This window comes from Rhamphochromis longiceps, linkage group LG17 (genome assembly GCF_057381845.1).
Source record: "Rhamphochromis longiceps isolate RC_006_pf linkage group LG17, R_longiceps_female_GT1.1, whole genome shotgun sequence".
Lineage (NCBI taxonomy): Eukaryota > Metazoa > Chordata > Actinopteri > Cichliformes > Cichlidae > Rhamphochromis > Rhamphochromis longiceps.
Window position 1 is genome coordinate 22,397,077 of NC_140573.1, and position 24,804 is coordinate 22,421,880.

General features: G+C 42.3%; 1 protein-coding gene across 2 annotated transcripts in view; it reads right to left on the minus strand.

Moving 5' to 3' along the window:
• Nucleotides 1-2,709: 2,709 nt before the first annotated feature.
• LOC146649703 (SLIT-ROBO Rho GTPase-activating protein 1-like) overlaps nt 2,710-24,804 on the minus strand; it is a 43,793-nt gene continuing 21,698 nt past the window's right edge. Inside the window, exons 5-23 of one of the 2 annotated variants that reach the window (XM_085386812.1) lie at nt 23,733-23,795; nt 21,672-21,869; nt 21,254-21,382; nt 20,696-20,917; nt 20,461-20,562; nt 18,248-18,445; nt 17,653-17,737; nt 17,527-17,554; nt 17,382-17,415; nt 16,346-16,406; nt 15,041-15,118; nt 14,812-14,946; nt 13,616-13,721; nt 11,584-11,808; nt 10,413-10,492; nt 9,855-10,056; nt 8,318-8,449; nt 7,254-7,587; nt 2,710-5,729 (exon numbers count right to left, since the gene is read on the minus strand). In XM_085386812.1, coding sequence (XP_085242938.1) covers nt 5,268-5,729; nt 7,254-7,587; nt 8,318-8,449; nt 9,855-10,056; nt 10,413-10,492; nt 11,584-11,808; nt 13,616-13,721; nt 14,812-14,946; nt 15,041-15,118; nt 16,346-16,406; nt 17,382-17,415; nt 17,527-17,554; nt 17,653-17,737; nt 18,248-18,445; nt 20,461-20,562; nt 20,696-20,917; nt 21,254-21,382; nt 21,672-21,869; nt 23,733-23,795 — 2,874 coding nt within the window. In that variant the 3' untranslated portion in view covers nt 2,710-5,267. Of the gene's footprint in view, nt 5,730-7,253; nt 7,588-8,308; nt 8,450-9,854; nt 10,057-10,412; nt 10,493-11,583; nt 11,809-13,615; nt 13,722-14,811; nt 14,947-15,040; nt 15,119-16,345; nt 16,407-17,381; nt 17,416-17,526; nt 17,555-17,652; nt 17,738-18,247; nt 18,446-20,460; nt 20,563-20,695; nt 20,918-21,253; nt 21,383-21,671; nt 21,870-23,732; nt 23,796-24,804 lie in introns of both variants that reach the window. The other variant, XM_085386811.1, reaches the window with a different exon arrangement.

A 24,804-nucleotide genomic window follows, 5' to 3' on the forward strand; every position in this document is an offset into this window, starting at 1 on the left:
ATGTACACCAAGGAACCGGAAGCTGCTCACTCTCTCCACAGCAGCGCCGTTGATGGTGATGGGGGTGTGTACTTCTCTGCACCTCCGGAAGTCCACTATCAACTCCTTTGTCTTTGCGACGTTGAGGGTGAGATGGTTGTCTTGACACCAGTGGGTCAGGGCGCTGACCTCCTCCCTGTAAGCCGTCTCATCACCGTTGGTGATAAGACCCACCACTGTAGTGTCGTCCGCAAACTTCACAATGATGTTGGAGCTGTTAGTGGCCGTGCAGTCGTAGGTGTAGAGTGAGTACAGGAGAGGGCTCAGTACACACCCCTGTGGAGCACCAGTGTTCAGTGTGATGGGGGATGAGGTGATGCTGCCCAGTCTGACCACCTGGCGTCTGTCAGACAGGAAGCTAAGGATCCAGCTGCAGAGGGAGCTGCTCAGTCCTAGATCCTGCAGTTTCCTGTCCAGCTTCGAGGGAACGATGGTATTGAATGCTGAGCTGTAATCTACAAACAGCATTCTCACATACGTGTCTCTCTTCTCCAGGTGTGACAGGGCAGTGTGTAGTGTCAGGGCTATGGCATCATCAGTGGACCTGTTGTGGCGGTATGCAAACTGTAGAGGGTCCAGTGAGTCGGGTAGTGCAGAGCAGATGAAGTCCCTGACCAGCTTCTCGAAGCATTTGCTTACGATGGGGGTCAGGGCTACAGGTCGCCAGTCGTTCAATGAGGAGATGGTGGAGGATTTGGGTACAGGGACGATGGTGGCCATTTTGAAGCAGGCTGGGACTACAGACAGAGAGAGGGAAAGGTTGAAGATGTGCGTGAACACTCCAGCCAGCTGAGCCGCGCATGACCTGAGGACGCGGCCGGGAATCCCGTCCGGACCAGTAGCTTTGCGTGCGTTCACCTTCCTGAAGCACTTCCGCACATCCTCCTCAGACACAGTGTGCGCACTGACGTCATCCGCGGTGCGCACACTGTCCGGTCTCATGGTGTTCGCTGTGTCGAATCTAGCGTAGAATACGTTTAGATCAGGGCTGCCCAATCCCAGTCCTCGAGAGCTACTATCCTGCAGCTTTTAGATGCATCCCTACTCCAACACAGCTGAATCAAATGAATGGCTTGTTATCAGGCCTTTGCCAAACACGATGGCATGCTGAAGAGGTAATCAAACCATTTGATTCAGCTGTGTTGGAGTAGGGATGCATCTAAAAGCTGCAGGACGGTAGCTCTCGAGGACCGGGATTGGGCACCCCTGGTTTAGATCCTCACACAGAGAGGCCGTGGTCTGCGGTGTGCTGGTTTTCCCTCTAAAGTCTGTGATCGTGTTTAGTCCCTGCCACATACTCCGAGGGTTGTCAAACTGTTGTTCCACCCTGTCCCTGTACTCACGTTTGGCTGCTTTGATCGTCTTCCGGAGTTGGTAATGTGCGTGTTTGTAGTCCGACGTGTTCGCGGAGGCAAAGGCGGTGTTCCGTGCCGCGCGAACATCTCCGTTAATCCAGGGTTTTTGATTTGGGAAGGATTTGACTGTTCTGGATGGGATGACATCTTCCACGCATTTCCTGATAAATCCACAGACTGAGTCTGTGTATTCATCAATGTCTCTGGCGGCCACGTGAAACATTTCCCAGTCCGTGTGATCAAAACAGTCCCGCAGCGCAGACTCCGATTGGTCCGTCCAACAGTGCACCGCCCTCCGGGTTGGAGCTTCCTGTTTCAGCTTCTGCCTGTAGGCGGGCAGGAGCAGGATGGAGCAGTGATCTGATTGGCCGAATGGGGCGCGGGGGAGGGCTTTGTACGCATCCCGGAAAGAGGTGTAACAGTGGTCGAGTTGCCGGTTTCCACGTGTGTTGAAAAGGATGTGTTGATGGAGTTTTGGTGAGACTTTCTTCAGGTTTCCCTTATTAAAGTCTCCGGCTGTGATAAACGCTGGGTGTGCGGTTTCCTCGCTGCTGATCGCGCTGTACAGTTCCCTGAGTGCACGGTCAGTGTCGGCTTGTGGGGGAATGTAAACAGCCGTAATAATCACTGCTGTAAATTCCCTCGGTAGCCAGAATGGCCGGCACTTAATCATCAGGTACTCCAGGTCCGGTGAGCAGAAGGATTTGACCGGGTGCACGTTCGCATAATCACACCAGCTGTTGTTGATCATGAAACACACACCACCGCCTCTGCTTTTCCCAGTAAGATCCTGTGACCTGTCCGCGCGGTGCACAGAGAACCCCGGCAGTTGTATTGCGGAGTCCGGTACTTTGTCCGATAGCCAGGTTTCTGTGAGGCAGATCACGCAGCAGTCCCGCATCTCTCGCTGGAATGAGATCCGTGCCCGAAGCTCGCACAGCTTGTTCTCCAGAGACTGCATATTAGCCAGTAATAAACTGGGTAACGGTGGTCTGTAAGTGCGCCGTCTCAGTCGAACCAGAACGCCAGATCTTCTCCCTCTGCGTCGGCGTTTGCGGCCTCCAGGGCCAGAGAACAAAGGCGTCTCAGGTGAGATGAATGGGGGGTCTGCAAACGGAGCGTCCGTGTTGCAAAACTTGAACTCCGGAAAGTTATAAGAAAGACCGTCTTTTATGTCCAGTAAGGTTTGTCGGTCATACACAAGGAGACAAGTGCTGCTCGTGAAAAAATAAAGGAAAAGTAAAATTAAACACAGAAGAAAGCCGTTGCTTGGGGGAGCTCGCGACGAGGCTGCCATACTCGGCGCCATCTTGAGGCTAACATGAGGCTTTACATGCCAGCCCAGCGTTTTCCTTCATCTCCATGAAGGAAAAACAGTCTGTGCGTGTCAGAGTTCGGTGATTTTTGTCTCAAAGGTTTGCGTGCTTATACAGACATCCAGAACCCTTTCAGCAGCGCTCCAGACCTCGGGGGAAAGCAGTGTTGTGGAAATCTTCACTAGTGGGGATAGTCACAAAGCTTTCTTCATTATGAATTAGCGATACATGTTTTTATTGAACATTTGAAGATAAAACAACACAAACTCTTGTAGAGGACATAAACTCAGAGATAGAAACAATAAGGAGCAGGAGCATCTAGTTCACGTAGCGCTGCCGCAAAAACCTAGACAGCTCAGTAGCCAGCGCAACAAATTCTGGATCCTTGGGTCTTAGTTAGCAGTTAGCATTAGCAGCACACGCTGTGAAAGGGCCTTTATGCTGCGCACTGTAACTCACAGCAATGGTCCCGGATCAGCCCTGATTTTTGTGAAACTAATCCTAAAGTAATAATGGTATTTCTAACCATTGATATACCAAAACTTTATCCTTTCAACAGCTACCGAAAGTTAAGGGACCTAGCTTGTATGAGCCTTATGGGATATATAGTGGACTTCAGCACTAAGCAGGAGAGGAACTACCAGACCCCCGTCATCAACGAGTGCCCAGTGGAGAGAGTGGACAGCTTCAAATACCTCGGAGTTCACATCACGCAGGACCTGTCATGGTCCTGTCACATCAACACCGTGGTGAAAAAGGCCCGACAGCGTCTCTACCACCTCAGACGCTTGAGAGACTTCCAACTGCCCTCCAAGGTGCTCAGGAACTTTTACTCGTGCACCATAGAGAGCATCCTGGCGGGAAACATCTTAACCTGGTTCGGGAACAGCACCATGCAGGACAGACGAGCTCTACAGAGGGTTGTGCGGTCAGCTGAGCGCACCATCCGCTCCGAGCTCCCTGACCTGCACTCAATCTACAGCAGGCGGTGCTGGACCAAGGCCAGGAAGATCGTGAAGGACCTCAGCCATCCCAACAACAGACTGATAACACGGAGATTTGCCGTGTTAATGCGGTTATGGCGTTAACATCTAACGCTGACAGCACGAAATTAATGTTTCAAGAATACATCTGAAATACTCTTTTGAGCATACAGTTAAAATCTTCAGGATAAAGCTTAAATTTCAAGTTCGAAATTTAATGTAATTCAGTCCAGCTTTATATTGTAAGGGAAGGACCCCACAATAATCAAATAAACTGAGAATAAACTGGTAATACTAATTTTCAGAGTTAAAGTAGAAATATTGAGAATAAAATGTTGAGAATAAACTCAAACGTTTTCCATAATCAATGGGAAATACTGTTTAGAATAAATAGAAGCTCCTTAGACTACGATGACCTGACTAAGAACCTTAAAGTTGAGTATCAGAATAAAACTGTCGGTCTACAGAACACCTCACGTAGATTACGTCACACTTACGAAGCATTTTCAGTCACTCTGAAGTTTTTCTCTTATAGCTCACAAACACTTCATCACCTTTCGACTCTATTCCCAAAATTTAAAAAATAAACATAATTTTTTTTCTTAACTTGGCGTTGATGCTCCTTGATACACACTTACAACCACTCACAAACACACAGCAACAAAATCGTACAACCACCCCACCCCCTACCCGTCCCAGAAAAAGCTCTAACCAAACTCCACCACTCACTCCACCACCCTGTTTGAATGAAGCTCCGGTCTGGGCATGAGGTTCCCCCGTCTGAAAACACAAGAAGGCTGTTAAAAAGTTTAGCGAGCTGCCGCCGCGGCTCGCCGAACATTCAATAGATGGCTGAACAGTCGTTAAAATACAGGAAACATTCATTAAGTAGCTGGACGTTGGTTAAATAAGTTTTCTTTCACTGACGACCTCAGGAGGCGTTTTCGTGGTTTTGAGGTGCAAGTGAGCTTAGCAGCTGAACCGAGTGAAAAAATTAAAAAAATAAATTATAAAGTCCTGCAGACGTTGTTGAACCATCGTTTGCCGCGTCCTCTTCCCAATCGAGTCGCTTGTCCTGGATACAGCATCCAATCGTGTTCGTTTCTTTTTTTTCCTTTTTTTTCTGGCAACAGTCACATCACTTAAACTACAGTTTTACTGGAGCTGAACTACACTCCCCAACTCCCCCCACACCCCCCACGCGTCTCTCTCTCTCTCTCTCTCTCTCTGATTACGATCTCACACAGGAAGCCCCGCCCACGCTCGTATTTGCATCTCCGCATCAGCAGTTCTTTTAGCTAACCTTTGATAAATGCTTCGATACATGGAGAAAGTAAACCCCTACACACCAAGAGAGTACACACCAACCTGACAACACATAAATATCATGGCATATCATATCATAAGTCATGTCATATATTATATTTTATTACTACATTAAAAGCCTTTTTCGTCTTTCCTACCATTTCTACCCTCATGTTGATTATAAACATTAAGCAGTACCCTGATCTCCTCTTCTGGCCCATTTTTGGCCCGGGTAGGCCTGATTCGGCCTCTTATTGGCCTGGTTTGGCTCACATGGTGCAGGATTTGTCCAGTGGCGGGGGTAGAGGCGGGGTGCTGCTTTTAGGTGGAACCATAGGTTTGGGTCTCAGGGCAGGTGGTCGCAGCGGAGCCCCGATGCGAGCGGCTGCCACCGGCTTGAAGGAACCCAGAGCGTCAGGGGATGGGTTGGCAGGTCTGGGAGGTCCAGATGGAGGTCCAGGAAGTGGACTGATGGGGCTCAGAGGACTCAGGGGGCTTGGGGTGCCTGGGGTACCGGGCGTCCCGGGAGTTCCGGGGGTGCCGGGGGTTCCCGGTGTGCCTGGTGTGCTTGGGGTGCTGTGCGGGCTGGGAGACTCGGAGGAGCAGGTGGTGATGGGGCCGTTCTTTATCTGCTCCAGGGTGTCCAGGACCACGTCGGGGGCCGGACGGCAGCCCTGTCGCTCCAACTGCCTCAACTCCCCCAAAGCCACACTCACGGTCTCCTCGATGTCCTGCAGGCGGAGAGGATGATTGAAGAATAAGTTAACAGTTTTAAATGAATCCATTCACACATCAAGTTAGATTTTGGTTCCTTGGATGATTCTTCAAAAATTAATACATGTATATTTTAGGGGACCTATTACGTTCTTTTCCAGCTCCATCTATTATTCGTGGAAAGTAGCTTTTCCATATTCAGAGCTTAAAATAATCCTTACTTATCTTATCCTCTCTTAGGCTTGTAAAAGTAATTTAATTTTGACAAATCAGTTAATTCTAATTTAACTTATGATTATTAAAACGAGAAAAATCAAGATGCAGCTGTTATTGTGCTGCAGTAATGTTCTTGTTTCCTTTATCTGCCAAAAAACGTATTCATTCAATTTAGCACAGTTCATTTAAATCAACTTAATTAAAAAGACAATTTATTTGAAAGTTTAATAAATCCACATTTTTCCAGAGTGTGAGTAATCATGGTAAAAGTAATTATCTCAGTATTGGCCAGAGAAAATGACTTTTTACTCTGAAACAAACCATTTTACCTCCTCTCCTTTAAATGTGCTTTTTTCACTATTGGCTGCCCCTCACAAACAGAGCTAAGAGTACAAAAAACTGTCTGAATGAGAGTGTTGTATTAAAAGCCAAACACACACTCACAGTTTGGAAGGTAGAGTCTTAAGTCGAACTGTATCTTTCTGTAGTAAATCATGAAAACCTCTGACTGAATCTTGAGACAAATAACGTAACAGATAAGATTTTACTTTTTTAAAAATAACACAAATATATTATTTCTGCATGATTTATCACTTTCTGGAACCTGTCGGTGTTCTGACTTAACATGGAAGCATTTCGACCTCAAAGAAGACCCCCATTCACTTTCGCCTCCAGATTAAAACGGCCCCTAATGATGTCATACAGAGCAAGAGTAGAAAAAAAACTGCCTGAACCAGAGTGTTTCGTTCACAAGGATTGCTTCGCATACGAGGACCTCATGATTTGAATTTTGTCTAAATATTAGAGAAATTAAGAAACAGCAAACTTTTTGAAGGAGTAAAAAAATCCAAGTAAAATTTCTAGAAAACTGAAACCACAAATTTAGAGCTACTAAAGAATTTATAGCGTGTCACAAGAAGGACCAGTTTGAAGCAATTCGATATAAAATCCCTTAAAGCTTTTTTATTTTTTTGCTGTCCAGAACTGGGTTGTATTTTCTCCCACTGGCGACACTGTGAGAAGCATGGAGCTCACTCAAGAGGCGTTGTGGTACTACTGTGATTAAAATGGATGTGTCATTGTTGCTGTTCAGATTTGGCAGAGTCGTAGCTGAGAATTTTTAGAGTCTGATACCATCAGTGTCACTTGCTCACTGATATATAAAAGTGTTACTCAACCGTGGATTTAGGATTTCAATCAGAGATAGTTAGGTGAATTTCTGCTGTCTGTTTTCAGATCCCCCTCCAGTCTGGTGACACCTGCATGCAATGAAAACAAAGATTTTTTTCAATATTCATCTCACGTTACATGTTTTCTAGGCGTACCTGTGCCAGCGCGTCGGGGTCGAGAGCTCGGGATCGATGGGAGTCTCCAAAGCCATGCTGCCCGCTGTTGGAGCGTCGTATAGGTGTGTCCTCCGGCCTCCGCAGAGAATCGTGTCGGCTGACCGTCATGGTCACAGCTGCAGAGCGGCGGCGGCGCTCCGGGCTGTCTAGGGGCGGGGTCAAGCCCTGGCCCCGTCCTAGCAGCAGGTCCCTGGGGCTGAAGTGACCCGTCACCGGAGGAGAACTGCGCTCCATCACGCCTCCGTTCCCGTGGTTGTCGTTAGAGCGACAGAGGGGGCGGCGGAATAAACCATCAGTTCGCTTCCTCCTGTGGCTGTCAACAGGAAGTGTAAATAGCATTAACTCAGGTAGAATGAAACAAATCATATTCAGCAACTACTGAACTACATGCTATCTTCCCTTTGGAGAACCCGCAAGCTCGTCTCTGCTTGTACCAAAGCTTCTCTCATGTTATTTTTAAACTCAAATAATTAAACAGCTTTGTGGATTTTATAAATTCAGCTACTTATATGTAATACTTAAGTGACGCTTCAAGTTTTCGAGTTTTACAAAAGTCCAGTTTGTATAAATCTTTACGTAACTGCAGATGAACCAGGAAATCATGGAAATGCTCCCATTTTTATTATACACATTAGCAGCCGATAGGTGATGGCGTTAGGTGTGGGGGTTTTGTGTTTGTTTGTTTTTAAAAGAGTCCAACATAAAAAACACAAAATTTTATGCAAAGTGTTAGAAAGCTTTCGGTCTAAGAAGCATGTCCACATAATCACACTGGTACTGAAGGCTTTTTAAGCCTCTTGCACAGATTAACTTAGCCACACTTGGGCTGCCTTCCTTGACGTGTTGTGAGGAATGACTACGAATAAAATAAAAGGTGTCTGGAGTCTGCAGATGGGGAAACTGGTCACATGAGAACAGCTGTGACACCAGCGTGATGAGATCCGCAGGTATTTTTAGAGGTGAGAGAACAGGATGGGCTTAAAACACGCCGCAGAAAATCCTCCCAGGTGTCATGATAATGAAAGGTGTCTTACATGACAGACCTGTTGTAGGTCTCTGGAGGTCTCATGTCGGTCGGGGAGCTCAGCTCGCTCCTAGACCGCTTATCGTCGGTGCTGCTGCTTCCTCCGTCGCTGTCGGCTTTCTGACTGAGTGTGTCTGACATGGCGTCGGCCCTGAAGACACAGACTCTCAATCAGGAAAAATCACTCTGGAAACTGGAGAGCTGAACTAGCACAGCGCACCAATCATCAATTAACTGATCAATAGTATGTGGTTAGTGACTGCCTCGGCCCAATCAGTCTGTTAATCAACAAGGTGTACAATCCAGTGAGCGGCAATCCAGACAAATCCATCACTGCAGCTCTTCAATGAGGCCATCGAGCCACTTATGCTAACAAGAACTTCTACAAAGAAAGATTTCAACTCAAAACTACGACTAAACTAAACCGTTTACACACACAATGCATCCCCTTTGTTCTTGCTCTTGTATTGGAAAACTGAAGATAAAAACTAGGTAAATACGAATATTAAAAATGCAAATAAGACACTAAACATCTGTCTATGTATATCTATACACATATGTCCATATAAATTGATATCTATGGAAAACAGAAATACTTATACTAAAATAAAGCTTGAACCAAACTGAAATATTTTGAAAAATATTTTGAAAAATGCTTGAGTAAAATTAAACTTTGCAAATAGTTTATGCTGTGATAACATTACACTGTAATTTTATAAAATGTGAAACGGAAGTGAAGGCTAAATTATGTCTAGGAAATATGTAGGAAATAAAAATAATTATACTATTTTTTGTAATTTTTTCCAGTCATCTCATGTGGTATAATATACATGTTACATCGTGACGATGCGGCACAAAGAAATGCAAATGAATTTAAAATGCTCTTGTTCACGTACACGCTGTATATAAACCCCCAAATTCTCAATGTAATGTTTTTATATCAGAATATTATAAATTATTACGCGAATAAAAAAATGAAACAAAAATGAATCAAGTGTTAAAAAATTTAATGCCCTTTCCTTTCTTCCTCATTCTGATCCTGTCTACATGCCTAATCTCTACATGCTAAATGCACTGAGCTGCTGTTGTGTGATTGGCTGATTAGACATCTGCATTAACAAACTGTGGAACAGTTGCGTGTGTATTTATAAAAACAATTCTGGTCACATTTAAGATGTAGCCACACAAAAAACCCCTGAATGCATTGGCATTATTATCCTGTAATTTAGCAAAATCATTAAAAAGTAGATAAACAGTACAACATATGCAATTCTGAATACTGGCATGAACTCAATAAACGACAACAGTTTTTGTAATTTATAAACGATATTTTGCAGTTTTATGAGGACGCAAACCAAAAAGAAGCATCATTTCAGAAGCCTGCAATCAGGAAAAAAATCAAATACATTTGTTTAAGTGAAAAAACACAAACTGAAAATCATTGTTTTCTAAACATTTTAGCACATTTAATGATGAACTTTGATTATTTTATGGATTCGAGTATTTTCAGACTGTGCTGCAGCTTTTTTAACTTTGTGTTTTTGATGTGTACAAACCATCTCGGGCTGTGCACTCGCCTGTCCTTCACCACGATGTACTGATGAGGCACCAGGCCGTGGTTGCCGTTGTGCCGGCCCTCCCACCAGTCATGTGACGCGCGCTGGAAGAGCTGTAGGGAGGCTCCCTTCTTGAAGGAGAGCTCGCGGCCCGACCGGCCCACGTAGTCGAACCTCGCCACCGCCTCCACAGCTTCACCCTCTGCCAAAGAGACAGAGAGAGAAAAGAGGAGGAGGTGAAGATAAGAGCCAAACATCGAACTGCAGGTGAACCTGAACTTGTCAATCAACAGTCCCTTAGGCTTTGTTCCGCCCACCGCTCCACCAATCAGAAAAGAGCTTTAAAAAGAGTCTTTTCTATTAATTCAGATGGAGAGATGGGGAGGAGGGAGGGGAGGCTGGGTGGGGTGTGGATGAAAGGAGGGAAGGAGAGTGGTGGTAGTGTCTCCATGGCTGCTGTTGCCGTAGCAACCACTCTCCAGCACCACCACCACCACCACGAGGGAGTACGAGTATGGGAGTGTGGGCGATTGCGTGAAGGTCAGGGGTCATGCGTACCCTCGTCGCTGGTCTGGGTCTCGGTGCCGGCGTCGGGCTCGGCCTCCTCCAACGCTCCCGGCTCGCTGAACGGACTCTCGCTGTGGGAAGAAGAAGCAGCAGATTGACACACACCCGTCCATTCAGTGTGGGAACAAAGGGAGAAACACGCACAGCAGGAGGCGAGCCCGCTCATTGGAGTCTGAGGACGTTTACGGCTACAGTAGAATGTCAAGATTCAGAAGATGGTGGGAAAAGAGAAGCTGTAGGAGGTTTCCCACAGCAGAAGGATTACTGTCTGCTCCAACACCTCGTGTTCCTGACAGGCTGCCAGGTGTCTGCTCAAACTAACAGCTCAATTTATTCAAAGGCCCCACCCTGCAGTTAACCTTTATTTATATACATTAAACACCATTAAAAGAATGCAGAATTTCCTATAAGAAGTTCCTCTTTGCAGTACATGTAGTGATATACATAGATCTACTGCTGAGTTACTGTGACAGTAAAGGAAACCTAAAATGTTCTGGTTCAGGTTCTGCAGGGTGTTTCTTTCTTTGCCCTTTTAAGGAGCTCTGAAGTATTTTCCTCTGTTTAAAATAGCTTAAAGAGTTATCAACGCAAGCTGAACCACAGCCAGACTGTACTTTGGTGTCATTTTTACTTCCAGCAGCAGTGGGACATAAGGTAAAGCCTGTGGAAATGAAGGAAAGCTAAAAAGAAATATTAGACATTAAACAACTGCACACATCTGGAGACATCTCTACACACCCAGTGGAAAGAAAAACATCTGCCCCCTTGTGGTGAAAGCTTTAGTTAAATCCTGCAGAGGTTCATTACAGAAGGTACCTTTAAGAAGATTTGTTGTGTTTATTCTTGATGAACATCAGAATTATTGATGTCCCCGTGAAGTGCGGGTCATACTGCATGATATCAATGTGTGATTTATTTCTGCATTTTGAATTAAAGGTGAAATACCAGGGAACACGTGGTTGAAACTGTCAAAGTAAGAATTTACCAAAATATCAGAAATGAAACAGTTAATCTGAAAACATTAAAATATAAAAACAAAATTCAAGGCTGGCGAAGAAATGGGCATATAGAGGTCTTAAATCCTGTTTTGTTTTGTTATTAATAACATAAATGAATTTAATTTCCAACAGAGCGTAATAAAGGATAACATCCTGATGCTCACCAGTACTGGTCTCCAGTCATACACTTCTCATACACTGGGCCGGGCATCTCCTTGGTGTCGGGGAAGATGTTGTCATGGTGCAGGATGACCGTTTTGATGACCTCATTTACGTGTGCCTGGCAGGCCACCTGGTCCAGGGTCTCCGGTGTCGGCAGTAGGGTGGGGCCGAACACAATGGCCAGGTTTCCAGCATCCATCATGTTCTCATCGTTGTACTGGGAAAGGCTGCAGAAACGTGGGCAATGTGGCCAAACTTTACTTGTTTACAATTAAACTGTTAATTATCAAAACTGAGAGAAACACTGAATTTAGAAATTTGTATGACTCCTTTATTAATGTTTCACTGTACACATGTGTCTAAATATTAGAAATATGGCTCTGAGGAGCAGTGAGGAAAAAGAAAAGTGAGCACTAAAAAGACTGTAAACAATTTTCCTCATCTGTCTTAAACTGACATTATTTTTATGGAGTCTAGTTTGAGAAGTAAAGGGAACTATAATTTTCCCTGAAATAAAATATCAAATCTTGCTTAAATAATAACTGTTTAAAATGAGACTTTACTAAAATAATTGCCAATTAAACTTCTGTCGATTAAGTGATTGATCACCATTTCGCTCTAATTGAGACCTACAGTGGCACAACAGTAGGTTTCTCACGTAACCATGGTTCTCTGATACTTAATAACAACATAAAATCGTGATTTTTTTTCTGACTTTTTAATCAATAAAAGTTTTCTTCTTTTTGTCTGAATAACAGTTCACACCTTAAAATACCGAATATACCTTCAGATAAGACAAAGAAAAACCACAAATGTTTTTGTTTGGTATTGCATTTTAAGCATTTTTGATGCTTAACTATGACTCACCAGATTAATTATGCAAAAGTCAGTTTTACACTTCTGTGTTGTTTGCTGGTTTCAAAAGGTGACAAAGCAATTTGTAGGTTTTGATTCATACACAAGACTGTAATGGAGAATACAATCTCTATGCTTTTTATTTATTTTTTAAATGGAGTCTGGTTTGAGAAGACAGCGTAAGAGTTCAGAAGTTAGTAGATTACTTACATAAAAGATTAAATAATAATTAAATAATTAAAGATTAGTTATTGATGTAACCACAGTTCTATGAAGTTTTATGAAAAATAATAAAATGATAAATTAAAATGAAACATAAATGTTTCTGAACTTCGAAGCAGCAGCCCCGAAACCTCAGAAATATGTAATTTATGATCACATGAGATTTATTAGGTTACTGCTTTATTTTTATTATTATTACTTGCTATGTTCTTTGCATTAATTTATAAAGTTTTGTAATTTTTTAGGCTTTGAAAACCTATAAAATAAATGCATCCAATGAATTTTTATAATTATTTTTAATTTAAAAAGGAAAAAAATCCTGTATTTTCTGAATTATTTTATTAAAGAATATTCTAATATCACCAAAAAGGTCCTAATATTGTTACTCTCTGCATGTTTTTTAACGTTCTCTCTTCTACTATGAAACCATGCAGCAAATTTCCTGCAAACTACGACTCCACAGCTCTTTATGTGATGCTCTGCTTTGCCTTATTATTTTAAAAAAGCTTGCCTTAATACAATATAAATACACTTCTAAAGCTAAAAGTCTGTATTCAATAAACTCTGGCATTTTTCCATTATTGCAGCTTTCATTTCAAATAGTGATTGAAATATCTTCTCTGCGCTCGACCGTGAAGCTCCTGGTTTAATAACACTGAAGCTGAATGCATTTCAGAGCCCTGCTAATAAACACACCAGTACATCACTCGCCTGGTACATCGCACCAGCTCATCACACTTCCTGTTCACACCTCCTGCCTCTCCATGCTGCTCTCTCATTCTATATTTATTTGAGAGGCTGCAGAAACAAAATGAGCTGTGTTTTATCATCTATACAAGTGTGCACTTCGAACCCTTTTCACTACAGGAGAGGCATCTCCCCACCCAGCTGGGAAAACACAAAAATGGGCAATTATCATAAATGTGAGGGCCCGGTTTTGTATAAGTGGATACTCACTGGTTCAGGAAGGCGAACAGGTAGCGCATCACCACCAGCGTCGCCCTTGGGACACCCAGCAGGATCTTACGGATACACTGCGCTCGCTCGTACAGGTTTTCTATCCCTGCAGCAGGAAAATGCACATAATCTAAAGTCATTATGAGTCCCTGAGACATCACGAGGTGTCTGTAACACGATGACACATCCTGAAACACGCCAGTCGGTGCCGCAGAAAGGGAAGCAGGCAGCTCCATGTCTCTGCTGTGGAGGGGATGGGTTTCAAAGAGACAAAGAGACACTAACGAGAAACAAAGACGAGGAAACCGAGAGGGAAAGTGACTGCGTGTGGGCTGAATAGATAGACAGAGATTCATGCTGAGCTTCACCGCAGCAGATGGAAGCTGCACAAACGGTTCAGACTCAAGTGTTAAAGCAAATGAAAGTCGAGCTTCACAGACAATCACTTGATTTGAACATTTCACTGGGACACAAATAACCAACTGTTGGATCTTTTCACATTTCACTGCATCTACACCACCCAAGTTAGTTGGAGCTCTGCATAACTTCATCCACTATGTAGCTTGTATAGGTTATACTTGTTCGCCATGTGCAACAAGTATATGCTAGCATCTAGCAACTAGTGCATGTCATCTAGTGTTATGAAGGTCCATCCCAAGCTCTTTCAGGATTTTTTTAACTAAAAGAGGGACATTGTCAATAGCACTTTAATAGTGCTTAATGAAAGTGCTTTAATTAAGCACTTTTTATGGGTAAAAAGTGCTTAATTAAAACTTTACATTTTTAATTAACCTCCTGTTAGGAGTGATAGTTGGTCATATTTTCCCATGCTTTCTCCTAAAAACACTGCCTGCTTCATCAGTGAGAATGATAATGTGGTTAAGCTATATTTGACAAGAGTTGAACGCCATTAAGTGGCAAAAACACACTGAAATTTGACCAAAGTTCAGTCAAGAGAACATCCAAAATGAGCCCATCCACAGGACAAGGTCAGTGGTTTGGATTATTTGCTATGAAAAAGTCCCGATCCTTAACTTAATATAAACATCCTAATATTAATATCAAATCTTTGTGATTCTTTTCTGAATCGTTAACATATTCGGTGGATTTTTGGTTGCTCTGTGATCAAACCATTTCTTTTACATTATTTTTCTGTTTTTATCATGAATGATTCAGTCTGTCTATGCAGTACTTACTGACGCAGGAGATGAGGTCATTGAACCTGTCCTTGGGAAACAAAGGGTTCTCCAAACCCCTGAAGTAGAGCTTCAACACTCCAGCCACAGAATTAATGTCATGGTTGCTTTCCTCGTCAATCAGCGGATCGTTACCTGCATGAGAGGCAGAAGAGAGAAATCCTCAAATACAAGTTTGCCGGCGTACTTATCACATGACAGTCGAGTTACCTTCCCGTTGACCTCTCACCTCTTTCAAACGAGTTCTTGATGTCATTGACCTCCACTTGTGATCCTGATACCCGGAATATGCCTTGATGCTGAAGACCTGTTGGGAACAGCAGAGGGATGGAGGTTGCACATAGTCACAGTCTAAGCCTAGCAGATCTGTCCCAAATGCTGAGAAACAAACGTTGACATAAGTTGTAGTATGAACACTTGCTAGTTTTTTATGGCGAAGTGCCAAAGACTGATTTATATATTGATTTAACAAGATAAAGTACTAATCAATGCATGAATCTTGTAGTTCATATGCCTACTGACCACTGACCACATAGAAATTGTAGTTGATAACAGAGGGATGCTAGTAGCTAGCTTCAAAAGCTATTTATTAGCCATGTGACACCAATGCCTTGGAAGCAATGCCTAGTTGATAGTATTGGATTGCTAGGGACTAGAGTAACATTCTGCCAAAAACTGGTGTTAGTTAGGATTGTAGTTCTTAATCTAGAATTGGTAGCTGCCAACTTGGGCTACTAGGTGCTATCCTAAGGATCTAATGATGAGTTACATCAGTTGCATATTCAGTAGGCGGCCAAGAAGTCACTGCTGAATAAACAACACAATCACAATGTCTATGAACTCTTGGGTTGGACTGTTTCGTGCATTTCATAGGCAGACAAAAAGAGCTTTTATTCATGGTCTCTATCTGTTATTTTGCTATTGATTACTTAAAATGTAAAATATATCACGATATGAATATTTGAGTACATTTTATTTTACATGCCACCAAAAGTACATTGTAGAACACACCATGTTGAGTATGAGGCTAAATTCAGTTTTATAGCATAATTACAAAAAAATGATTATCAGCTGCAGCTTGGGAATGACTGAATTAAAATGAAATCACTGTTTTGTACTTGTTCAGCTGTCAGGGGCTGGCTGTGATGCAGTTTTGTTGTTTGCAGAATGAAGAGAGTGAAAGGATGCCAACACGAGAGTTTGACAGTTAAGATTTAGGCGGCTTTATGTGATCAACAAAAAAGGATTTAACTGCCTCCTGCAGCACCGTTCACAATGTCCCTCTTTTAGTTTATAAGTGTAAAACACCTCTGGACAGCCCACAAATACACGCAACAACATTTCTGAACCAAAATTATAGCTGATGGAAAGCAGGAAGAAGGACTGCAGTACATTAAATTCATACCTTCCAGTCGTTTTCTTTGCTGTAACTAACAAACGCTTCATCCCTTTCTCTAATTTAGCCCTTCATCTGTCAGCATCAGCCACTACAGCATTTATTTCACATTGTTTAAAGCTGAAAAGTGACACTCACCATGTAGGTTGATGTAGCGGATGCAGCTCTCCACAAGCAAGGGTATGGCTTTGGTTGAATCCTACAAAAACACAATTGGAGTGCAGAGTATTTTTAATTTTGTTATATTTATAAGATTCTTGAAGATCTTTTTCATGTACATTAATGTATTATGTGTAGACAGGTTGTGGACATGCACCAATCAACAGACATGCAAAAACATTACATTTATATGGTATATCCCTTGATTATGAGATTAATGGCTCACCATAGCAGAAAAGAGAATTGTGGTGTAAATTGCTTTATTATTGTAAAACTCGCGGGGTGGCTGTAGCTCAGGTGGCAGAGCAGGTCAGCCACTAATCAGAAAGTTGGTGGTTCGATCCCAGGCTGCCTGCTGGCTGCATGCCGAATATCCTTGGGCAAGATACTAACCCCATGTTTTCCTACTGGGTAGCTTGCCATCACCAGTGTGTGAATGGGCGGATGACTGAACGTGTAAAGCGCTTTGGGGTCCTTAGGGATTGAGTAAAGCGCTATACAAATGCAGGCCATTTACTAACATGTTTATGTTTGAAATGTAGTTTTTGCTGTGTTACATTAATACACTGATATTACTACTAATGTTTTATGATCGATATTGTGTGTGCAGCTTCACTGTCCTGCTATCTTTTAAGCCAACAATTGATCAAAAAGTATGCATAAAAAGTTCAAGAAGTTATCTTTCCTGCCCCGAGTAATGTCTGACATGGTGCAGGTGCAGGGACGGGTAATACTATGGGTAAATGAATCCTAAAAATGAGTCATTATTGCTTCTTAAGCTTGCTGTTCTGAGGGCAACATTAATACACTTTCATTGCATTGTAGATGACAACCTTATTTATATTGCTAATATTTCTGCTTATTGGTTACACTCCTCTGGGCTTTCAAATCCAAATTGTAGCCTTTGACAAATTAGCAGATTGCGCTGCTGATATCTTGCACTGACTACTGTTGAGGAGAACATGAACCCCCCACCTCCCCAAATCCTCAAAACCTGGATGAGGTCAAACTTTACCTGGTGCTTGCTGTGGGAGTTCTTCCGCCCACGGCTGAAACACGTACAAAAAGGAGAAAGAAAGCAAAAGATGAGAGTTTTAGAGAGCCAAAGCACAGCAAAGAGATACAACACTTATTATCGATGCGACAGGAAAGCACCTTACCTTGTAGTCAGCAGTTCAGCTTTGTATCCTGCAAGAAAAAAAGGAGAAGATTTAAAAGTGAAGAAATGCTGATCAGAGTCTGTCTGACAAAGTACAAGACTAAAGAAGACTGAGAGAGACTCTTACCCTCTGCCAACGCTTTCTTTAATATATCGTGTTTAGCCTGAAGTTTGGAAATAAGATTACTTCCCTCCAGGTACTCGCGGAATTTCTGAATATAGGAAATCACATAAATGACAAACACAAAGGCTAAATTATACAAACTAAAATAAAGTATGAGTATGCAGAATGCAGTGATTACAATACACACTGTACATTAGTGCAAGTAAAGCAGCTAAAAGCACAATGAACTTCACATTGAATCATCTAGTAAGCGAATGTAGAGACACCACCAGAAGATAGACGAATCTGAAATTTAAAAAATGTCATAAATTAATAAAAAAAAGCAGGACAGCATTTTGTGGTGTTATAAAGGAAACTACGTTAACAAAACACTAATATAGAAATCTAAAGTATAACTGTATTCTGCAGCTGTAACAACTTATTTGAAATCTGATTTATCTGACTAACTGTAGTCTGTTTTGGATGTCATGCCACCGTTTACTCTATACTTATTTAATATTTGCTACTTTCAAAACCGACCTTCATCTAATATGAGTAACTTGGGGTGAAAAACAGTGTCAAATAAAAAAAAACAACAAATCTGCTCTGCTGGGCTTACAGAGAAGTAGAAGAGCTCGGTCTCCTGCTGGTTCGCCCGTCTCTTGGCCAGACTGGGTTTGTTCAAGTAGCCGTCCGACACGCTGGACTTCACCGACTCGGAAGACGGGCTGTGGGTGAAGCTCTGGGAGACGTCAAAGTCGTCCAGCACCGTCATGTCCTGCAAGGTGGTCAGAGTTGCACCCCAGGTCTTCTTCACCTGAAAGGTGGCAGAAAAGTGGAACAGCATAGTAAGTATCCACGTTACATGTTACTCTCAATATGAGGTCCAAAGAGATGTCAGTGAAGATAAGGGAGGCCATCATTTGGCTGAAAACCCAGAATAAACCTATCAGTGAAACTTTAGAAGCCATCAAATTAATGTACTGGTCAGCTCAGCATCACAAAAAATTCCTGAAAGACCACAGACGACAACTATAGTGCATCATGACAGAATGATTTTCATTGTTAATCAAAACAACTTCACAACATTTAACAAAGTCAAAAAACACTTTTGAAGTGGAAGGCAGATCACTGTCAAACTCTACAATCAAAAGACACCTTCATGAATATAAATACAGAGGATTTATGATTTATGACAAGGTGCAAACCACTGGTTACACTCAAGGAAACATCTGAAAGAGCCTGCTCAATTCTGGAATAAAAGGAGAAACTGAATCAAGGTGAATTTGTATCAGAAAAGTATGGAAAAGGGGAGAAACAGCTCGTGATCCAAAGCATACCACATCATCTGTCCGACATGGTGGCGGCATCGTTATGGCATGAGCCTGTATGGCTACCAGTGGGACCAGACCACTAGTGATAGAAGCAGCAGGATGAAATGTGAAGTGTACAGAGCTGTACTCTCTCCTCAGATTTGGCTGAATGCTGCAAAACTGATCAGACAGAGCTTCTCAGTGCAAATGGATAATGAACCAAAGATAAAGAAATGCGATATTCTGCAGTAAAGGTCATGCAGAGCATCTCAAGGGAGCAAACACAGCATTTGGTGATGTCTGCTGGTCTACTGGACTCGAGTTTTTCTACCGATATTAAATGGAAGAGCAACTTTGTAAGATCTGAACACATTACTCAGTCTCAGCACAGCTCCATGGATCAATGCATCTGAATTACTGTCATTTTTTATGGGCGTGGCTTTGTTTTCAAAAATGCCTAAGGAGGTGCAGTGTTTACATATGCTACATATGCAAAGAGTGTTTATATTTACAGCAAGAGTAATGAGTCTATGAGTGTTTTTAATTTGTGTTTGTGTGGGTTGTAAGCCGCTGAGATGTGCAGATGCAGCTCATTAATCCAGACTCCTTCAGCATTTTTATGCCCTTCGGGGTGAGTTAACAGCTGCCCTCTGTGCACAACAACAGCGAGGACACCGGCAGTCTGCAGCACCACACAGCTATCAGATGGTTCAACTTTATTTTTAGAGGCTACATATGCCACATTATCACCCCATTAAATCTGTATAAATTACCATAACTTTGTGCAAAGTTTATAACTGTTAGAAAGTTATTAATAATCAATGAGGGGTTTTGGCCACTTTTACCAGAGTCTCTATGTTGTTTTAATTTCTAAAGCTGGAGCTAAATATCTCAGATGGACAACAGGACAGATTAGTGCAAACATCAAGTAAATTTGTGTCCACAGTGATGATATTTTTTTAGCAGCTCAAAGAAATCTGTTGTTGAACTTACTGGTAGGCACTTTCTTGATCAGCGCTTTAAGAAGGATTAGGGGAAAAAAATAAGAAAAAGAGGTAACTTCCTGTACATGAGATGAGACCATAAAAATAAACACAAAAATGTGAAGTCTTAGTCCAAATACCAATAAGTGCCCCAGGTATTATTGGGCAAATCTGCAGTTCTCTTTTAGCAACGAATGATGGTGTTGACTCAGTCTCAGGTCCACCTTATATGGGCCAGATTTCAGGTGAGTTATGTCATCTTAGCCAACATTAACACTTGCAGTAACACATATCAGGCACAGATGACTTTTGAGCCACATTACAGCTCTAACTGCACCATAACGGTCAAAAATATTCCAGATTAAATTCTTCCATCTGGGATTAAACATTAGATCAGCTTCTGTGTGGGCCTACTGAAGTTGCTTAGAAAACATGGCTTATAAACCATCTTAGTGTAGTCCTAGTTAGTAACTCAAAATAGAGTTAATGTCAAAATGGTTTTCCTGAGTTTTATGAGGTGTACTTGTGTGTCTGACCTCCTCATTTTCTATCTTCAGAGACGCCAGGCGGGTCTGAAGCTGTGTGAGGCGGAGGCTGAGCTCAGACTGGACCTGCGGCTGGGAGGTGATCTGGGCCACCTGGTATGAAACAAAAAAGAAGACAATTGGAAAATGGCTGTTCAGAGGTCTAAATTCTCTGTGGTGAACATTTAAATTTAATAATATGTGTCAGACTCTTATTTTGAAAGGACATAAAGAGGGGCAAACTGACTGTGTCGCCCATGTGGGCCTGGAAGCTGAAGTTCTGTGGGGGGCAGAAAGCAGTGGGGTAGAGATCAAGCAGACGCTGCCTGTCACGGGCAGGGTCCAGGCCCTCCACAGCCCCCTCCAGGACCTCCAGACCCGCCCTCCTGGAGGCTTCAAGGCTCAGTTCAGCTGACAGGTAGGTCCTCAGTGCCCGGCTCAAAGTGGAGTGGTACCCAAGGTCACAGCACTGAAACAAAGATGGGGATTTATTCACGAGAGGGAAAAGACCGCATGTATTTTGTAGAAATTGGTGACGTTTATTAAGAGAATTAAGAGTTGCAAGGCAATTCAAGTACTACCATAGTTTCAAGTGTAATAGATGTAACATTCGCTATGGGAAAAATCTAAAGGAATTTTATTCCTATTAACAGAGGCCCTAAAAATAATCTCATAAAAGCTCTCTCCATACATTTTAAAACTGCCTTTAAACAAACAAATTCCTATTTAGGCTTACAAACCTAACAACCTTTTTAAGTGATGAATATAAGGTTTGAGCCACAAATACACTCTGTAATTTACTCACATCTATGATATCGGGCAGGTCGTGGATATAGTATTTGAACACCGAGGCGTTGGTGGCCTCCAGAGTCAGCAGATACTCATTTCTGGCTTTCACGGTCTTCAGTTTGTTCTCTGAGTACTTTGCCTTCCTCTAGTAAAGAAACAGACATAAAGAAGATTAAATGGTTGGTTTCTGGTTCTTGTGTACCGATTCCCCTCGTTTGTTCTGCAAATGCGATCAACAAGAAGAAAAAAATAGCTTTCATAATTAGTCCTTTCTGCTTTCAAGTCATGTTGAAATCAAGAAGTGGAAAGTATTAGGATTACATAAAGAAAGTATCTCATTCTAAAATATCTCATGCAGGAACAGGTTACCCATCTGGTTGCTTTGGATGACACCTGAGAGGAAACACAGTCTCCTTTCTCTATAAAACTGTTACCTTCTCTCTCATTTTCTCCATCTTGCGGGCGGCGTTGCGTCTCTGGTGGCGCTCTTCTATCCGCAGGCCAAACACAGGCTCCACCCCTCCGCCAGTCCCTGACACGCCCTTCACGCGCCCCTCCTGCCGCTCCGCCTCCCGCAGCTTGGTTTCTGCGCTGATCGTCTCCGCGTGGTACATATGATATGTCTTCATCACCTAGGCAACAGCAGCCCATAATAGCCCAATCAAATAGGAAAACAGCAGTGCGCTGCAGCCGGGGTCGACTGTCTTTTTTTTTATCCCCCCAAGGTTATCAGCGCTGCTCTAATCTGATTTCTAGTGTTTGGACAAGGAGCTTTTAAGGCCAGCGCTCTGACCTGAAGAAAAACCTGATAATTGGCAGCCAACAGGAGGCAGACTTTTTACTTTAAAGCAGGCTAGAAGGATAACGTCAGACAAAAAGCAGAAGAAAAAATGAATGGATGAGAAATGTGAGGCAGAAAGGACAATTTTTGCATTTATAAAGGAAGCTCTCAGAGCTGTGAAAAGAAGCCACTGACTTTGCTTTGACAGTTCCCTGTTACTACCATTAAAGGAACCTATTCTGCTCATTTCCAGAACCATATTTTCATTCTTGGACTCGAATAGCTCTGCAGGGCGGTGAATCAACTCTGAATCACTGCTCTGCAGCCCCTCATCCTCTGGAACTGCCGTATAGGCTTCTTTCCTCCTTCAGCCAGCTTTCTCATGATTGGCTCCTCATTGTTAAAAAAACAGTTGGAACAGCAGGTGGGTGGGGCTTTCTGAGACAACCACATTAGGAATATCTGCTCTCTATGACACCACACAAATCCAAGAGTAGAAAAAACCTGGCTGAAACCTATTTTTTTGCTCACTGTGATTAATTGCACATGCACTGACTTCATTATTTGTAACTCTGGCCATGATTTAAATGAACATTCAAAAGACAGGAAAGCAAAAGCATAACAGGTCCTGTTTACCTGTTTAAAGCAGTGAAAACAAAAAGCTTTAGACAGAAAAACTGTAATGCCAGCTAATGTTTGAAAGGTAGCATCTACTAATGTGTGAAAAACTGCAATGAATCATTTTTGATAACTGGAAATGAGGCTTTTGAAGTGGCCCACTCCTCTTTAAAGAATTGTTTTAATTCAGCCACATGGGAGGGTTCTCCAGCATAAACTGCGTGTTTAAGGTCATGCCGAAGTATCTCAGTCTGATTCCAGACTATGTCTAGGCCACTCCAAAACAGCTTTTTTTTTGCAGCCAGAGGTGAACTTGCTGCTGTCTTTCGAATCGTCCTGCTGCAGGACCCAAGTGCCCTTGAGCTTCAGTGCACAAAATTATAGCTTCAGGATTTTGAGGCCGCAAACATAATTAATGGTTCTATCAGTCGTCCTGAAGCAGCAAAGCAACCCCAGACCGTCATACTACCACCATCGCCACAATTGACTGTTGGTATGATGTTCTTTTGCTGTGTTAATTTTATGTCATCTGAAAATGTATGTGTGGCAAATGTGGAAAAAAAAAAACAAGCCAATTCAATTCAATTATATTTGTATAGCGCAAAATCACAACAACAGTTGCCTTCAGTGCAACCAGGCTCAAAGAGGGGCAGCCATCTGCTGTGACTGGTTGGGGGTGATGGCAAATGATTTGGAGTGACTAGGAAATCAGGAAGGGGGTAAATACTTTTTCACAGTGCTGAAGATGCAGAGGTGGGAGTGGGAGGGGCAATTAGTGAGCCAACAAAAGACTGTCAGACACTTGCTGTTAGTGTATTTAATGTGTCATTTTTGTGCATGATTATTGTGCAACCCATTATTGAGGAATGACCCCAACACCAGCTATAACAGCTTTAAAAACCTGAATTTTACAAGAATCCTTCCTTGGTCTGGTTTTTTACTGCTTTATTACCTGATTAACCGTAAATGAATGAAATGTTTAGAAGTGCATTCTTTTCTTGTTGCATTTGTAGACCACATAAAAATGTGTTTAACACTAACACATTAAAAAACTTGTGTCTTAAAGCCTTGGAAGAATAACTTTTGTTCCACTTACGGTGTAAAGCTCATTCAGAAGCTTCATGAGGTCTTCCTGAAGCTGGAAGAGGATCTCCTTACTCTAAAGCACACAAATGAGAAGAGAAACCTGTTACCAGCATATTCTCAAATAAAGACATTCACAGATTTATGCACCATTTTAGAATTGTCTCTTTATACAATGACACTTACAGGAAACAATCCTCTAACAACTCACATCTTTTTGACCTGAATGATCACAACATTAACAAGCATAAGAAGGGCCCCGCCTACGTTTGAACCCAGGACCCTTTTGCTGTACTAAGTGCCAAGCCAGACGCATTATAGGTCGTTTGAATTTTTCTCTGTGTGAAAAGAAACCAAACCACAAGGAGAAAGCTCATCAACCGATTTGGACCAGAGTAAACAAACTTAATTCATTTTAACTCCTACACCCAGAAAAAAACAAATCCTCCGGACTTTGAGGTGATAATTCTCCTTTCATCCACTTCATACTCAAATACAAGCGGAGGTCACAACTGAGAGGTGATCCTGAATCTATGTTTTATTTTATAAGTAATTTCTGTGAACTCCTTTATAAGTTTGCTAAAGAAAGTACTGTATAAATTTATTATTATATTTTATAAATAGCCTAGTTTTGACTACTGTAATTATTAATGCTTAAATCACTTAATTTTTAAGGTAAAACATTTAAAAATTCACTTTTCCCGTGATACAGCTGCTTTTTATAGTTTTTCAGAGAACAGCTGCCCAATCACATTGTCACTTTATAAATTGTTAATATAAACTACGGATTATAGAAGTGGCTCTAAGCACAAGTACCTCAGTACTGTGCTCGAGTACAGCACTAAAGTACCATTAATGTATTTTTACAGTGCTGGAAACCATCCGTGTGCGCAGACCTCTGGGGTTGTTATTTTTTCATACGGCTTCTTTAAGTCGCAGAGTTGATTTTAATAAAAAGTAAAGTCAGTATTCCCCTGAGCTCTGCTGGAGTTTGGCAAATTAAACACACACACACTGGTGTACTTTTACCCGCCTCCAACTTTAGCTCGCCGTGTTCATTATTAATCTGGCTTCCGGCTCGTCTT